This window comes from Vombatus ursinus, unplaced genomic scaffold, assembly GCF_900497805.2.
Source record: "Vombatus ursinus unplaced genomic scaffold, bare-nosed wombat genome assembly UNPS02001287.1, whole genome shotgun sequence".
NCBI classification, from domain to species: Eukaryota; Metazoa; Chordata; class Mammalia; order Diprotodontia; family Vombatidae; genus Vombatus; species Vombatus ursinus.
In genome coordinates this window covers 13,079,494-13,098,211 of record NW_020941065.1, presented here as the reverse complement: position 1 = coordinate 13,098,211, position 18,718 = coordinate 13,079,494, and the positions used below count along the sequence as shown (strand labels likewise).

The 18,718-nt window shown below is 46.5% G+C and overlaps 1 protein-coding gene across 1 annotated transcript in view; it reads right to left on the bottom strand.

The window, feature by feature from the left end:
- Positions 1-18,718, bottom strand: part of MYO18B (myosin XVIIIB) — a 352,079-nt gene that overhangs the window by 222,216 nt on the left and 111,145 nt on the right. Inside the window, exons 13-17 of the mRNA XM_027862330.1 lie at positions 13,487-13,556; positions 13,202-13,394; positions 10,618-10,698; positions 8,660-8,807; positions 3,103-3,262 (exon numbers count right to left, since the gene is read on the bottom strand). Coding sequence (XP_027718131.1) covers positions 3,103-3,262; positions 8,660-8,807; positions 10,618-10,698; positions 13,202-13,394; positions 13,487-13,556 — 652 coding nt within the window. The remainder of the gene's footprint in view (positions 1-3,102; positions 3,263-8,659; positions 8,808-10,617; positions 10,699-13,201; positions 13,395-13,486; positions 13,557-18,718) is intronic.

The window sequence follows — 18,718 nt, the reverse complement described above, 5'->3', positions numbered from 1 at the left end:
CTCTCTCTCTGTCTCTCTCTCTGTGTCTCTCTCTCTGTCTCTTTCTCTCTTTCTGTCTCACACACACACACACACACACACACACACACACACACACACACACTTCTACCCACCTGCATATAGTACATATTTAAGGTGTCATCTGGAACATTGACAACATCCAGACTTGAACCCAGGTCTTCCTGAATCCAGGTACAGCACTCTAGACATCATACCACACTGTCAGATGCAGATAGACAATCCTCTGCAACTCCAGAACCATAGAAAGTTGCCCAGAGTGCTGAGAGGCTAAGTGACCCACCCAGAGTCACACAGCCAGTACCTACAGTTAGCAGTATTGGCATGGCACTTTAAAATTTAATTATTTACAAATACGATATCATTCTATCTTCACAACAACACTGAGAGGTAGGCACTCTTATGACCCCCATTTTACAGATGAGGAACCTGAAGCAGGAAGAGGTTAAGTGACTTGCCCACTTACACAGCTAAGTAAGTGTCTGAGCCTGGATTTGAACTCAGATCTTCCTGACTCCAGGACCAATTCTCAATCCACTATTCCATGTTACTTCTACAGGACTGCAAATAATTAACTCAATTCTTCTGAGCCTCTTCAGTTTCCTTATCTGTAAAATGAGATGTCTCTTTAAGACTCCAAGTTGAAGAGTAGGTGCTCATCTACTCGATGAAGGGAATTTCCTCACTGGGAGCTCCTTCCTCCAGTGAAATCACAGGTCCAGTTGTTGTTAGGTTGTTTCAGACTCTTCATGACCCCATTTGGGGTTTTCTTGGCAAAGATCTTGAAGTGGTTTGGGATTTCCTTCTCCAGCTCATTTTGCAAATGGGAAAACTGAGGCAAACAGGGTGAAGTGAAGCTAGCAAGTGTCTCAGGCTAGATTTGAACTCAGGTCTTCCAGATTCCGGGCCCGGTGCTCCATCCACTGTACTACCTAGGTGCCCCACAAGTCCAGTTCAAAATTCAAAATGGGGATTATGACCCTTTCCTTATGGTATCCTAGCAATCATCTGGTACAACCCTCTCCTTCCACAGGATGCTGAAACTAAGGAAACTGAGTTTAAGGGAAAGAGTCATCTAAGGTCACCCATGTAGAGAAGTCATAGTGGATGGACAACTGGACCGAGTCAGGGAGACCAGAGTTCAATTCTTGACACAAACACTTACTAGCCGTGTAACCTTGAGCCAGTCACTTCACCTCTTCCTGCCTCAGTTTCCTCATCTGTAAAAGAGACATGAGAGCACCTTATTACTAGAATAAAATATGAATAGTAAATAAATAAAATAGCGATAACAAGAGTATCTTCTGGTATTTTCGTGAAGATCAAATGAGATCACATTTAGGAAGCTGTTTTTAAACCTTAAAGCACTATGGAAATGTTAGCTATTATTATAGTTGTGGAAACTGAGGCTAAGAGAGAGGAAATAACTTGGCCAAGGTCACACAGTCACAGGAGCACAGTCTTGGAGCTGGAAGGGACTTGAGAGAAATCACCTCACAACTCAACCCCTTCCTTTTATAGATGAAAAAACCTGAGGCTCAGAGAGAGAAAGGGACTTATTCCAATGTACAACAGAAGAGGAAACTGAGGCACAGAGGGGTTGAATGACTTCCCTGAGGTCATGGAGTTATTGGCAGAGCTAGGACACCAGCCCAGTTCTCTTCCCATGATGTTGAAGTTTTCCTCTCTCACTCTCTGTCCCCAGATCCCCAGGAACTCACTCCATAATGCACCATACTCACCATGGTCCCCATGGTGCCTGTCACTAATCAACCATCACTTGCAACTACTCATTTGTAATTCTCCGAACCAAGCTCAACGGAAGCTTCATTCTGGTGGCCAGCGCCAATGGCCTGACCACTCAGCAGCCTACATTTTTTAGTGCTACAAAACACATCATTTCAGCTTTATGATTCCCAGTTCCAAAATGTCCATAAATGTGATTCCAGCCACATCATCTCCTTTTAGATTTAATGAAAAGCAAGGGAAGAAAAGCCATATTTAGTTATTTTTTTCTTTCCTCCCCCCAGTATCCAAAAAGGGCAGCTTTTCGCTCTGTCAGCTTCACTCTTGTCCCTAGGGAAACATTTTACAAGTTTCAATCCAAGTGGAAGCTCTTTGTTTCATTATGGAGAGACGTTATCCACAGAATGGTTCTCATTTACCCAGTTATTGTTGCTGGAGAAGCAGACAGAAGAGGGTGTGTAGATGAACCCCAGGAGCAGGCCAGGATGGCTCAGCAGCTGCCAGCTGGAGGCTCTGCTGGTCCCCCAACCCTGCCTGTGACAAGGGTTTCATTCAGTTTCAGAAGCCGAGACCTTTGCCTCTTTTTGCCAAAAGGAATTTGGCTCCTTTGTTTACAGACCCCAGAAGACCCTTAAAACTTTTAGATTCCTTGTAGACTCACTTTATTTCTCTTTGAAAGCTTATTCAAATGCACCTTAACCCCTAGCTCTAAAAAGAAGTTTGTCTACTGGTCCCAGAAAACCCTTAAAACTTTTAGGTTCCTTATCTACTTTCTCTGTCTCCCTTTGAAAGCAAACGTCTACCTTTCAGCTCCCTTCATTATCTATTCTCATTGTTTATTACCTTCCAAATGGACCCAACCAACCCCCCTTCCTCTGGCCACCCAAAGTTACTTTAGTGTACTTAAGATCCACCTTAGCCCCCATTCTGATGCTGGGAATTTCTCATGCCCAAAGGCTGAGACTCTCATGCCCGCTGATCCTTACGGGCATCACCTGGCTTAAGATCCACCTGGCCTCCCCATTTAGAAGCTGAGAATCTCTCAAGCCCAGAGACTGAGGTTTTCTCATGCCCACTTGTCCTTACGGGTGTCACCTTAGCCCCCAGCTCCCATTCAGAAGCTGAGAACCTCTCATGCCCGGTAGTCCTCACGGGTGTCACCTGGCCTATATGTGATTTATCTTTAATAAACTACTTCTCTGGCTGGAAGAAGATTTGGGTTGAATTTATTCAGGCAGACCCATGTCATGATCTTGGGGTTCAGCACCCCAAAACCTCTACACCTCTTCACCTGGACCTCCCTCCATCCCTCCCTTTGCATATTCCCACAATACTCACCTTGTAGACTGCTGCAAGACCTGACTTGCATTCAAGGCTGAGAGGTTGGGCTTGGCTTTCTGGATCCACCCGCTGAGGTCATAGCGCACGGGGTCTCGGCCCAGCTGGTGGGAGATCTCAAACTGCAGGCCATGCTCACACTTGCGAAAGGCAGGTGGTTCTGAAACAGGGAGACAGCCATGACCAGTAGGAGAAAACATGTCCAGGGCTCGCAAGGTTGCCGAGTACTTTACATACAGCATCTCATTGGAGCTTGTGAAATCATTACTAAAGGTATGATAATACCCATTTCACAGACATGGCAGCTGAGGTTGGGAGAGACCAGATAACTGCCCCAGGTACATCAATGTCAATGTTGGAGACAGGATTTGTTCCCAGCCTTCTGGACTCCAAGGCTAGCACTGTCTATCGCCAAATCACTCTCACAGAGAACTGAATTTCCTGGATAACTGATCACCTCTTCCTCTGCCAAAACTTCTTAAATTTTAACCATTTTATGAAAATCTTTCTAAAATAGTTCACACTTCTAGAACACTTGAAAGCATTTAATCTAATCCCTCATTTTATATGGGAGGAAATTGAGACCCGTGGAAGTTAAATGATTTGCATCAGGTCTCACAGGCAGGATATGAGCCCCAGGTCCTCTAACCTGTTCCTACCATACATCTCCTTTCTTTCTTAAACTGGCCTCTGTAGAGAACACCAGATACTCTGGTGTGGGGCCTACCTTCAGGGAGGATAAAGTCTACAAAGAACTAGACCAGAAACAAAGGAACTGATGGATGAATGGACAAATGAATGAATGAATGAATGGAAAATTATTGAGTGCATTATGTGCCAAGCATTGTGCTAAGACTGAGGGATGCAAATAGAAAAAGATGGTCCCTGGTCTCAAGCAGTTCATGCTCTAATTAGGGGAAAAATAAGGGTTGTGGAGGAGATTCAGAGAATTCTGCATCACATAAGCTTGAAACATCACAGTCACCCCAGATCTTCCCTTTCCCTCACCTGTACAACATCCCTTGGCTCTATGCCCCCCTTGTCTCCACCCCCACAGCCACAGTGCAAGCTCTAAGTCTTATCCCTTCTCAGCTGGACCATTGCCCTCCCTTCCACACTGACTTCCCTGCCTTCAGCGTCTCCCCTTGCCAATTCCCCATTCTCACAGCAGGCCAAATAATCCACCTAAGCCACAAGTCTGACCATGGCCAGCACTTAGCACATGCCTGGCACATAGTGGGTGCTTAATTAATGTTGATTGATGTTTTTAGCCTGTCCTTCAAGGCTGTCCTCGATCTAATTGATAATAACAATACCAACAACAATAGCTAGCATGTGTATGGAGCTTACTGTATCAGTCAATGTGCTAAGTGCTTTACAATCATTATCTTGTTTGATCCTCACAACAACCCTGGAGGGTAGGTTCATGCAATCTACATTCTAGTCAAACTCATTATCCATGCCCCAGCCTTCCCCTTGATCCTATCCTTGACTCTTTGCATTCCTTCTGGTCATCTTTCCTCCCCCACTCCATTTCCAAGCCTGGAATGTGCTCCCTCCCTTCTCATCTCCTCTCTGAATTATTTTCTTCCTTTGAGTTTCACTTCAGGCCCCCTTCTCCAGGAAGCCTTCTTTGATTACAACTGCTGAAAGGGTTTTCTCCATCCAGAGATTTTCCTCAAGCACTCTTTCTGGCTCTTTCTTTTGTCTTCATTACTTACTTCCTGGTCTCATCCTTATTTGTATATGTGTCCTCCAGCTAAGTACATCCCCAATCTTCATCCTGGCCCAGAGATGGCCCAGGTGGTCCAGCAGAGCACACTTCTGGTAGGGCCCTCTCTCAGCTGGAAAGATTTCAATAACGGTTCTGATAACAGGCTGCATGTGTCCACGGGGTCCAGCTAGTGACCCGAGAGGACAGTCTACTAAGTTATTGGAGGGGGTGGGATCTTCCTCACAGCGTGAAGGGTAAAATTAAACTGGTGAAATTAAAGATCCACGACATTAAAGTCAGTGCATGTATCCTGTCACCAGTAGACCATAAGCTCAGTGGGGGCAAGAATAGCGTTGTTTTTTATCTTTGTATTCTAAGTGCCCACCACAGAGGTTGCACGTAGAGAGCAGATAATAGCTTAATTGAGGGGTTGGGAGATGTAGGAATCAATGAAGGATGTGATTGTCACAGAACAGCAGAAAGCTAGTGATTTAAAAGATGCTGTAAGGTATTTTACATTCCTGTTGGATAGTTGTCTGGGACCAAGAGCTGAGTCTACACAAAGAGAAAAACAGTTAAAAAAAAAAAAGACAATCTTAGCCTTCTCCCATCTTTTGTTAACTTCCTGGCTAGAGACAGATATGCACTGAACCAATGCCAGCCTGCTCTTGTCAGGGAGAGGCTTGCTAGCCACTGCCTTTCGGTAGATATGAGCAGCAGGTAGCCCTGAAAAGCTGAAGCCTAGGAGCTAGCAGGAAGTAGCTCTGAAACTGGGATTAGAGAAGACACTCGGGGAAACAAGATGACAGAGTGATAGACTTAATTCCCAGTAGGGAGGAGCTCATTGACATCACCAGAGGACATCAGCGGCCCTGCAACACTAAAGATGTTACCTAGCTGTGTGACCCTGGGCAAGTCACTTAACCCCAATTGCCCCCCCCAAAAAGATATTACTTTGTGCCCTCCACAAGTGGTCCCTGGTCACATGGTTTGCTGATGTGTTCCCCTTCACTCCTGCTTCTATGTCTGCCCCATGAGTGTTCCTCCAATGTGTTTCCTGGTCACCTATGTCCTCTGCATGTGTGGTCTTCTCCACTAACCTGTGGGAGGCTGTGCCATTTGTGTACTGGGGACCTTTTCTTGTTTTTCTGTTCTGTTTTGCTATGCTTTTTGAGCCAATGGCTCATGTGCTGAACTGTGTCCTCCAGTTACTAATAAAAGTTAACACACTGGTGTGGGCTCATGAGATAGGACGTTGAGCAAGTCTGGACTCACTTAATGCCTTGAACCTGCATGCAGTAACTTTTCTAGGGGCTTCCATAAAGGGGATCCTAGGGGACAGATGTATGAACAAAAAAAAGTCAAAAACAGTGCTTATATAAGCCAGAGTATTTTAGGGAACTCCCATCAAGGGAGATTTCCAGAGACAAACTTGGGAAATGGACTTCAAAGAGGTTTGAAATCATGCTGATACAAAGGGATTTAATGTGAGAGCCCTGTGTGTCTGGCTTGATTCAGCCGCGGGGCTTCATGGTGAATGACCAACAGAATTTGCAGAATCTCTGTTCATCTTTTGGTTCTAATTTTCTTCAAAGCCTGCTCATGAGCTTGTGAACAACAATCACTTTTTATAATAGAGCCATCCTCTTCCCAGAGCTGGGAAGATACTCCAACCTGCTGCAGGCAGCTTGTGGAGATGTGACGGAGATATGAAATGATGAGAGGTAGAAGGTGGGAAGTGGGAGGAGGACCTGGGTTAGGAGCCATTCCCTGCCCCCCAGAGAATGATAAATCTTCCAATGCCACCAACTTCTCCATCCTTTAGAACAGAGCAGCCTGTCTTTGCAGAAGGAACAGTGGGAGAAGACTCCTGAGCTTCTGTGGCCTGGATGGGCGAGCCAGCCACTGAGTAGGTGGAGGTGTTCAGCCACACAGGGACTCCCTAGAAAGCCCTCCTCTCCCTTACAGGTGCACCTTGTTTTACCAAGCATATTTCTACATGTTAATCAAATCCCTTTAACTGCCCTGGGGAAACTAAGTATTTATTGGAGCCCTATGCCAAAAGCAAAGAATTCTTTGTTAAATTGAATCATTATCCCTGGGTACATCTGTTCTTAAATCTGGCCATTTGTGGTAGTGTGGCTGAGAGTTCTGGGCTGGGAGTTCAGGGTTCAAATCTAACCTCAGAAACATATTTGCTGTGTGATCACCAATAAGTCATTTAGCTTTTCTGAGCCTGTTTCCTTATCTGCAAAATGGGAACATGATATCTGTAGTACCAATCTCTCCTCTGCCTAGCGGTGGTGTGAGGCCCCAATGTATGTAAAGTCCTTCACAAACCTAAAAGATGTGTAAATGTCCATTTTTATAACAAGTGCTTACTAATGCTTTCAGGCTTCCAAAACATTTTGCATATATTATCTCAGGTTCTCCCCTCACAATCACCCTATCAGGAAGGTGCTCTTATCACCTTTATCTTCCGGAAGAGGAAACTGAGTTTTGAGAGGTTAAATGACTTGCCCAGAGCCACACAGCCTAGAGACACTAAGTATGTAAGGCAGGATTTGAATCCAGGACCGTGTTGACCCTAAGTCAGGCTAGCTGCAATCATCATCAGCCTTCTTAAATGCTATCTGACAAAGCTTCCATTTAGGCTGACTTTGGAGCTATTAATAACTAGCTATATTCTCTGTATCAATAAACAAAAGGAAGTGGGGTACATCCTCCTCAAAGCCCAACACCCAAGTCTGCTCCACAAGGGACAGTCCTTCCTCGGACCCGAGGCTGACCCTAAGAGAGCAGACAGACCACTCCTCCACCTCCAGTCATCATCTAATGTGTAACTGAATTGGGCCCTCCTCGCTGGGAAGGATCTCCCTGTACTGGCATTCGGCTGAGCCCATGGCGCCTCCACAATATCATAGGATGTCAGCGCGTGACGTTAGTGGAACTACCTGGGATATAAATCCTGGCCTCATCAATCCTCTGCTCAAAAAGCCTCAGTGTGGTCCAGCCTTTAAATCTGTCCTTGACTCAGGAGTTTGAAGTCAAACCTGGATTCAAGCCTTGCCTCTAAAACTCCCTGAGAGACTACGGCCAAATCGCTTGATCTCCCTCAGCCTCGGTTACCTCATTTGTCAAATGATGGGTTAGGAGTCAATGGCCTCTGAGCTCCCTTCCAGCCCTGGAGTTGGGTCCTACGTCTTAGTACAATCTTTTCTATTTCATCATCCTGGTAGAGGCAGCTCAGAGTCAGGAAGACCTGGGCTTAAATCCCACCTCTGACACTAGCTGTGTGACCATGGACAATTCACTTCCCCTCTAAGCCTCAGTTTCCTTCTCTGCAAAATGGGGATAATAACATTTGTCATACAGAGCTCGATGAGCTGTCAATCAATCAATTTGTTAATTGGCTTTTTTGATTTATTAAGGGCCTACTATGTGCCAAGCACTGTGCTAAGTGCTTTAAATGTTTAAATGTCTCCTTTGAGCCTCACAACAGCCATGAGAGATAGATACTATTATTGTCCCCATTTTATAGATGAGGAAACTGAGGCAGACCATGGTGAAGGGACTTGCTCAGGGTCATACAGCTAAACAAGTATCTGGCTAGGTCTTCCTAACTCCAAGTCCAGTGCTCTATCCACTGTGCCACCTTCCTACCTAAAGCTTTGGAAATCTGCTAGTGCCTCACAGGTGGTCAGTGAATGATTTCAACTGTATGAATTAAAAGAATGAATGAATGAATGAATGAATGAATGAATGAAGAAATGAATAATGTTCTCTAGAGATGATGCCAGCTAGTAGTCATAGTTCTGCCCGGTTTCCCCCCTGCTCTCTTACCATCAGCACCAGCTTCCTTCTTCTCAAAGGCTAAACACAAATGATCCATCACAGTGCTGTCACCAGAGCCCTCGATCCGGACCTCTTCATCCAGGACCCAGAGAAGGCCTTTGGGTTCCTCCGCTTGGCCCGCAATTGGAACGCGCACCTGGGAAGGAGACACCACCACTCAACCATACTGAGAGGGCATGGGGATCAGGCTGCTCCCCATGGATTGGGTCTAATTCTTCCTCCATCCTAGCAGGGGAAGAGCAGGTGTTGATTTGGACTCCTGAGCACCAGGGATAAGAGTTTACAGTCTCCAATTTATGTCCCATGCTTTCTTTCCAAAATCATTTATGGATTCATCACAGGAGGACAGCCTTTTGCAATGTTCAGAGCTCCAGATTACGGGGACAATTCTCATAGCTAAATTTTCCCCAAGGACACTCAATTTCCTTAAAGCTTAAGTCACTAAGAGGATGAACCTTGAGATGTGAGGCTTTGCAATGATCTTCCCAGGTTTCAAAATATAAGGTCAACTGAGGTCAGTAGAAAGTTGTAAATCCGGAGACAGTGACCAGCCCACAGGCATGACTGTGATTGCCAAAAGGATAGTTTTTTTTTAATTATCCAAGCTTTTTAAAATATCACGTTCATTTCCAAATATACTCCCACCCATGTCTCATTCTGGGAACCATCTCTTATAACAAAGAATTAAAAAGAAAGAGGGAGGAAAAAAGCAGTTTAGCAAAAACTAATCAACACAGCAACTGAGTCTGAAAATCTATGCAATACCAAAGGGTGTTTGAAAGTTAGCAGCATCCCCAACAGGATTCTGTTTCCCATCTTTCACTTGGCTTCCTCACCAGACTCAGTCTGGACAAAATCTCAAGTCACTCTCCCAAGACAAATGAATGGAATCTGACCCAATGGCCCAGGTAACAGATGTAGTCAAAGGTCTTGAGATTTAGAGCGGGAAGGAAGCTTTGCGGTCACCTAGTCAATTTTACGGATAAGGAAACTGAAACCCATAGAGTCTGTGACTTGCCCAAGGTCACATGGGTCAAGTCAGAGCTAACATATGGTCCCATTTCCTCTGATCTCAGACTCCTCATGATGCCTCATGACACTCTTTTCACAGGAGCCCCACGTTCTTTTCTTCAAGTAAAATAGCGTCTCCTCTGAGAGGAAATTTTATTTCAAAGCAGTGGAAAAGTCATGGTTCACAGAACTGAAATTCAAGGCACAGCAAAGATCAGGCAGCACAAGAAAGGGGAGAATGAATTACGTTAGCAGAGTTTCAGCAAACTGAAAGAGAGTTGGAGAAGAGCAATGAAAATGTCAAGTAGGAGAAAGAGATCGATGGACAGCGGAAGACTTTAACTTGGCAGCTTAGCCAACCATTGCCTAAAGTAAACCTAAAAACCATCTCCAGGAGACCCAGGGTTCTTCTAGGGTGCCCTGGCAAGGAGGGAGAGGGGAAAGGGGAATTTCTGTATCAGATACTGGCTGAATGAATGGGAAAAAATGAATGAATGAGAAAGAATTCATTAAGTGCTTAGTACACCCCAAGCATTGGGGGTATATATGGAGGAGCAAGAAGATTCTTGCAAGATTTTTGGCTGGGGAGGATATGTGCCCATTGGGCAAAGGGAGGCAGAAAGAAATGCCACCTAACACGTCAGGCAAGATCAAGAGCCAACCTCCTAGACCACAAGATGGAAAGAAAGCACCTTCTGATGCTTTGGTTTGATCGTCCCACCCCGGGAGGAGAGGTATCCCATTCCGAGAGAGATAATATTTATACACCATGCACATGTGCGACAGTGGGGAAATGGCACCAGGACTGTTTTAATGAATACCTGTAACCAGGCCCACCCACTCAATTGCATCATTTATCACAACCATAACCGATGCAGAAAAACCGATAAATAGCCACTACAAGAATTGGGACCCATGATGCTCAACCTTCTCACCTGGGAGAGATTCTGGTCGATGATTGCCACTGTGGTCCTTGGGGAGAGCTCTGGGAGATCAAAGGGAACCACCACCTTTTCCTAGAAAACAGTATTTAAAAGTTGACTGCCTCGCAAAACCTCTGAACATCTAATAAGAGGATGCAATAACTTCTGAAGGACATCAAACGCATGGTTTTCTTTGTCTTGTTGGCTTTTGTGTCAATAGAGGTGGAGATCAAAGCTCCACCATAAGACATTTCTGAATGAGCCCCATCCAAGCCCACCAACATTAGGAGCCCCAAATGGCTACCCAGGCCTATTGAAAACTTCCTCCCACACCCACACCTGCCTTCCATCTTTGCTAGCCCAGCTCAATCATCACCTCCCTCTGAGGCCACCCATCCCAGATGAAATTAAGCTTTTCCTTCTCGGATCTCATATAGCTTCCTTTGTACCTTTCCTGGGTCATTGCAGTGGGGTCTGTTGTTTGTTTCATCATTGTTGGTATAAGTGCCACCTTCCATCCCAATTTGCTCTACGTGACAATGTAAGCTTAATAACACTAGTAATAATTTGGGGAGAGGCAACATGGAGAGCCTGGTGTTGACCCTGGTTAGGGTGTTGACCTTGAAGTCAGGAAGTTCTTGTTCAGTTGTATCCGACTCTTTGTGACCTCCATTTGGGGTTTTCTTGACAAAGATACTGGAGTGGTTTGCATTTCCTTTTCCAGTTCATTTTACAGATGAGGAAACTGAGGCAAACTGGGTGAAGTGACTTACCCAGGGTCACACAGCTAATATCTGAGACCAGATTTGAACTCATGAAGGTGAGTCTTCCTGATTCCAAGCCCAGTACTCTATACACTATGGCGTCCCCCTAGCAGCCCTAACTCCCACATATGAAGGAAGGGCTTTATGCATTCCTGCTACAAAATTCCATTTAAAGGCATGGGCCAAGGAGATATTATAGCAGTTAGGTGCCATTCCAGGTGCCCTGGGCAGATCCTTCCCTTTCTAGGAAGCTTCCCTGATCCCCACCCCTAGACCCAGTTGTTGGAACTCTGCCTTCTCCAAAACCTTTCATTTTCTTACCTGCATACATGCTCTATCTTCCCGATAGGATGTAAGCCCTTTGAGGTCAGGGGCTATTTTTAGCTCTGTCTTTGTGTCTGCAGGGCCTAGAGTAGTACCTGGCTCAGAGTAAGTGCTTAAGAAATGCTTAATGGATGTGTTCCTAAGTCCCAAAGAGTCATCACAGCCCCTGCCTACACTCTCCTCCATCCTTCCGGAAGCCTAAGGCAAGCTGGGTAGCCCCCAAGGTCCCAGGCTTACTAACCAATTCCACCATACTTAGTTTTGTTGGCCTCACCGGCCCTCACTTATAAATACCTAAACCAACCTCGGGCAATTATTTCTTATAGACAGCACCCTTACTGAACTTGACTTACACCTAAAAAGGATTGTAATGTGTTTGAAAACTATCTTTGTCCTCTGGCAAGTAAGCACTGACTTTGTACCCCAAAGGTGCAGGGGGTTCCTAGGGGATCTGATGAAGGCAATGGGGAGTCAAGTGGCTTTTTGCTTGAACACCTACAAAATCTCCATTGAGATCAATTAAGGCAGGTGGCCCACTTGGGAAGCTGGCCAAAGATCCCAGCCCTCCCAGGGCTCTAAAAAGGTGCTCCCTCGGTCCTGGCACCTGCCTTTTCAGGGATCCCATGCCTTGTGGGGGCATTACCAGGCAGACTGGCTGCCTGCCCACAGCTCCCCCTTGCAAGGCTGGAAGGACTCAAGGAGACAGAGCAGGTGCCCATGACACAAATTTGGATTCAGAAAGAGTCTTCCTGTTCAGAGGCTAACCAAGGGGAAAAAACCCACACAGCACTAAATAAACCGCTACCTAACCGGCCGTGCTGCCATCCTCAATGCCTCAAACCATGGGCACGTCTCTTTTTCCTCTGCTTTCTTAAATCAGGAATTAACTTAACCCAAGGTCTCTGCACTCCCCAACCTGGGCCATGCCAAAGCCCAGGGTTCTGGTATCGATTTAAGGAACACATCCCTTGGCTGGCTGAATATATAGGGTAGAACCATATTGTGGAAAGTCTTAAAGTGGGGCAGAATACTCTGCAAGACAGAGTTGATATATAGTAAGTTGGCTTTGCTCAACTATTTTTTTTTGTAGTTACAAATAACAATTCACTGTTGGAAAATGGAAGTCAGGTACATCTAGAGATAATTGTGATATAAAGACAAATGGCATCCCCTAATTTTTTTTAATTGGATAAAGTAAGAAAAGAGTTTGATGCCATAAATAATTGGGAGCTATCATATGTTCTTGAACAAGGGAGTAGCGCTCAGCATTCATTCAACAAACTGCTTGGCACCTACTATACGCCAGCTTCTTGGAATACAGGGGGAAAAAGGAATGATCCCTTGTCCTCAAGGAGTGTACATTCTTTTGGAAATGGAATTTAAGAAGAATTTGATGCCAGTGACAAGCTTCCCACTCTTTCTCCTGGCTCATCCTTTCAGAAGGGCATATTTAAAGACCCTCCATGTCCTCCAGGGGTCAGTGGCTGAGGGACTGCCCAGGACCTCACCTCCCTATACCGCTCCAGCTGTGACTCAAACTTCTTCTGGAAGAACAAGGTCTGCAGCCGTTCATGGACATAATTGTGGCAAAGTTCCTCGAAAGTGGCCGCCCGCTCCTTCTTCTGGTGCCGGGGGTTGTGGAAGCCTGGGCTGTCCACCACCATGATGGAGAACATGGAGAGATGGCTGGAGGCTAAGGACCTAGGGGAAGAAGAGGGAGAGAAGTGTTAGCAGGAACATGGCGGCAGCCATGGCCTCCACCATCGCTCTGGCAGAGGGAGCTTCCCCAGGGCCTTAGGACTGGTCTCTCCCAGGTTCTTTCTGGTCCTCTTTGGCTTCTGCCAGGACTGTGCTGGGAAGCTCCTAGGTAAGGGATGGGGTCAGTTCTGAGAATGCCGGGTGGCTGGGAGGCTTTAGCCCTCTCTGCTACAAGGTTGACCCTTGTGAGGCAATAACCAGCCTCAGCCATCAGTGGCCCTGGCTACGCTCATCCCAATTCTTCTCCCCTTGGTACTCAGATCTGAGAGGAGGAGAGGATGAGCTCAGCTAGCCCCTTGTGGGGGCACACTCCACAACCAGAGCTCTCCAAACTGCTTTGGGCATGATGACTCAAGAGTAAGGGCACAGGGAGCAGGATATTCATTTTACAGGACAGCAAAATAAAGTCAGAACTAGCAGACATTTGGAGAGCCGCTTAAGTCTGGCAAACCGTTTACAGATGTTATCTTGTTTGAGCCTTAAGACAGCCCTGCAAGGTAGGTACCAAAGATCTGGAAGGTAGGGAGAGACACAGCACCTGTGATTTCATTGGCATAGGGCAACTGAAGCGGCAGGGAGACACAGCAGTTAGAGAGCTGGACTTGGAGATGGGAAGACCTGAGTTCAAGTCCAGCCCCAGACACTCATGAGCTGTGTGACTCTGGGAAGGTCACGTTACCTCTATTCGCCTCAGTTTCCTCATCTATAAAATGGGGATAATAGCACCTGCCTCCCACGATTGTGGTGAGGATAAAATGAGATAAAATACACTTAGAGCCTTCAAAACCTTCAAGAGCTATAGAAATGTTATTTACGATTATTGCTGCTGGGGTTTACCAGAGTCTGCACTAAGAGGTCACAGAATAGATACCAAAGGTGGGACTCAAACCCAGAGCTTCCTAGTTCCAAGATGGTTCTCTGGTCACATCATCTTTGCAACAGATTACTATGGCATGAGCCCATTTCACAGATGAGGAAACAAAGGCTCAGGGAAAGGAAGAAGTATGTCCATTGTCACACAGTGAGGCAGTCCAAATCCAATATTCTCCTCTGCCTCCCACAGGGAGCCTATCAATAAACATGTCCTGTATGTCCTCTCCCCTCTCCGGGCCTCAGTTTCGTCCTCTGGAAATGAGCAGGTTGGACTAGATGACCTCTAGGGTTCCTTCTCTGTAATGATCTGCTCCTAGGCTCTTTGCTAGGGGTCTCTCCAGAGACTGCTCTAGGACTGACCCCCAGGCAAAGCTATGTTGTTTATGTTCTGTCATTTTTCAGGCATTTCTGATTCTTTATGACCTCATTTGGGGTTTTCTTGGCACAGATACTGGAGTGGCTTGCCATTTCCTTCTCCAGTTGACTTTACAGATGAGGAAACCGAGGCAAACAGGATTAAGTGGCTTGCCCAGGGTCACACAGCTATTAAGTGTCTCAGGCTGGATTTGAACTCAGGAAGATGAGTCTTCCTGATGCCAGGCCTAGCGTTCTGTGCACTATGGTGCCACCTAGCAGCCCAGGCAAGACTATATCATGGGCCAAGTTTTCAGTGGCCTGGGCAGTGCCAATGTACAAAGACAGCCAGCGTCCTCAGGCTCTCCCCTGCTGACCTGGACCCAGCCAAGCAAGCCTGCCCTTCTAGAAAACAACTCATGTTTCTTTTCTCCTCCCATCCCCATGACTCATCCATCCTGCCCTCCGCTTCCTCAGGCCTTTGTTCGAGACTAATCAACCAACTTTTTAGTCATCTTAATTGGTGACTTCATAGACCACCAGGGTTGGGATTCCTCACTAGAGATACAAACACAGCAGGGAAGCGGCCTGCATTCTAGTGGATAACAATAATTATAATAATCAACAAACACTGATAGGTCTAGCAATCAAAAGACATGGGTTCAAATAACTGACATTTATGAGGTCCTTGTATGTTGCAGTGATTACCTCACGGAGACCCTAGGAGGTGGATTGGACAAGCCTCCTTCTCCTCATTTTACAGATGTGAAAATGGAGCTGCACAGCTATAGAATGTCTGAGGCAGAATTAGAGCCCAGATCTCCTGCTCAAAGGCAGAGCCCCCTGTCTACTGCATCACACTGGCTCTTTGAGGCTGCTTGGAGACAGTGGCCTAAAGCAGATGAGTGGTATAGTGGTATTCCATTGGGGGAATTCCAGGTACCAGGGCAAGCCAGTAAGGAAAATATTTTGAGGGGGGCAGGCCTACTATCACCCCTCAAATCCTAACTGCCATTTCTAGGTACAACATGGGCCAGTTGAGACACCCAGGCTTCTCCTCTGGTTTCTTGGCTCAAGGCTAAGCTTACCCCATTTAAAGGTGTGTTTCTCTCCACTATGATGAAGTCCACCCTCCAAACCAAGCCAGTGCAGCTCTAGGCCCTGAGAGCAAACTTGACCTCATCTGCCCATTTCTGAATTTCTAAATATTTCATCAGTTTGTCAGGACAAGGAGGTCACAGTACTTGGGCTCAGGTAGCAACAAGCTGCATCTCCCAGTGTGAGCTCCTGGACACCAGGGATTCTAGCACAGGAGACCTCAGTTCAAATCCTGGTTCTACTATGTTCAATGTGCATGACCTTGGAAAAGTTATTGCTTTCTGTGCCTTAGTTTCCTCCCTTAAAAATGAGGGAATTGGGTGAATGAACTCTAAGGACACAGGCTCTGTTGCATGTCAAAGAGGAGGGAAACTGAGGCCCAGAGAAGGGAATTGACCTGCCCAAGATCACCTAGCTAGTAAGTAGCAGAGCTGAGATAGGTGGGTCCTGCTTTCAAAACCAGTGTTCTTACTAGCCCACGTTGGCCCAGCTTACTAAATGAATGAATGAACAGAAAAACGAGCACGTGAACAACTGAATCTCTGTTGTCCTAAAGGACAATCACCAGTCCCAGGGTAGACAGCAAAGCCCTTGGAGGCTGATTCTGCTGATGCGTCTTTGCAGCCTCTGACAAATGCTGTGATTTGGAAGTTGTGCTCCACACTCCTGGTGATTTACCTCCAATGATTTCCCGGCAGCTCGACAAAAGCAGCAGCATCTCCACCGCTTTGTTGAAACCTATGTTTTCTGGCCTGACGTGCTAGATCACTGTCAGAATTACTTAAAAGGCTAGAATGGGCCAGCACCAAGGACATTGCCAAAATAAAGGCATCCTTCTAGCCTGGTCCTGCAGCCTCCACCCTTGGGAACTTGGATGTAAGAACAGGCCACTTTCCTTTAAGAGAAAGTCATGGCTGAGTGGTCTGTAATAGGCCCTGGGGCACGCCAGGACAGAGGAGAGGAAAGAACACAGCCAAGAAAGCTGGGCTGTGACCCCTGGCTCTATCTGGGATGAGCTGTGTGACCTTGGGGAAAATCATTTCTCTTCGGGCCACAATTTTCTTATCTCTTAAATGGGCATTTTAACACTTGTCCTACCTCCCTGTGGAAACTTGTATTAAATTAGAAGTGAGCAATAGCTCCAGAGGCCAGTGGAGAGAGGGGTACGTGGATCATAGCCCTTTTACCAACCACCAGCTACCGTGGTATGTGTTTGGGTTTCTTTAGGGGGGGCAGAGAGAGAAAGGGAGAGACAGAGATAGAGAGAGAGAGAGAGAAAGAGGGGGGAGGGGAGAGAGGGAGAGAGTGAAATTGAGATATAGGTAATAGAAAGAAAGAGGAGAAAGAATGGTCAGGTGGTAAGAGGAGATGGGGGCAACAAATGGCCAGGCCATGGTACCCATAAGATACTCAAAAGGCCCCAGAGAGGGCATTTGGACCATTGGACGGATTGTCTAGTGAGCGGGTGTGGGAGGACACAGATAAGAATGAATCACACACGATGAGGCGGAGTAGATCGCTGGCGTCTGCATGGGCAGAGGGATGACCCCCACCAGTGAGCTCCCAGAGCATCCAGAGTAGAAAGCGCCATGGAGATGAAAGGTGGAATGCAGGGGAGAGGCATTGTTACAACAACTATCACTATGCAGGAGCTTTGGAGGGCATCCAAGCCCTCCCTTTAATATGGTCTAACGGGTCTCCTGTTTTCAGCCTCTTTTCTCTCTAGCGTGTGCCAAAGAGTAGCTAAATTGATAGACTCAGAACCAAAATCTACGTCTCCCCTCCTATTCAAATATCTCCAGTGGCTCCCCGTTACCTCTACAGTACAATGCAAAGTCCTCACCCCGACACTTAAGGCCCTTCACAGTCTTACCATAAGCCATGTTTGCAGGCTTATTTCGTATTACTCCCTTTCCTTACTAACACTCCAGGCAAACAGGTCTGCTGGCTGTACCCCGCTCCCCAAAAAAGTAAACTCCTGGAGAGCAGGGATTGTTTCATTTTTGTCCTTGTATCCCTACCACCCGGCACAGTGCCTGGCATACAGTAGGTGCCTAATAGATGGTGGATTGATTGCCCATGAATGATGCACATTCCCCATCTCACACTTTCGCACAAACTCCCTCGTGCTTGGGACTCTCTTGCATTTCTTCACTTTCCTCACTTTCTTCAGCTCCCCTCAAGCATCACCTTGAGTCACAGAGTTCTGGATGCCTCCAGCAGAGGTAGAGAGAGAGGGAGGAGTCAGCATCCAGCTGACATGGTATCCATCTGCTGGTGGGAGATGGGTAATGGGGCCGTGGGGACTGGGTTGGGGAAGGGAAAGGAAGCAAGTTACTTCCCACAGCATAGATCACAATACAACAAGGACCATGGGACTACTGCCCATGTCTTCCCACAGGCACAACAGAGGAAGTCCACCCACCATGCTGAAGGCCTCCCTTGTTTTCTTTGGACTTGACAAAGGTTCCAGTGGAGCTCCCTAGCTGCCCACCTGTCCTCCCTGGCCTGAAGCAGCCCATTTGGTCCCCCAGTCACACAGTCATCCAGTGACATCTTCTGGTCCTGTTCTTCTTTGCATAGGGTCAGGGGCTTTGGATTGGACCTAGCATTTCACCGGCATAGAGAACTCCCAGGGGAGGAAAGACTCTCCACCAATGCAGGTCGGCACCTACTCAGTAGCTTCTATTGTTAAGGAAAAAGTGCCAAGAGCCCTCAAAGATGTGACTTACTCAGGGTCACACAGCCTGTCTGGATCAGATGTGGGACTCAAACCCAGGTCTACTTGGTTCTGAGGCTGGCTTTCTTCTCAATAGACAACCCTGACAGGCATAGGTCATATATTCTTTGTATATATTCTATATTTATTTCAAACAAGATAATATTTGTAAAGGGTCTCGCCAACCCTCAAGCACTACATAAATGCTATTTAGTATTATTAT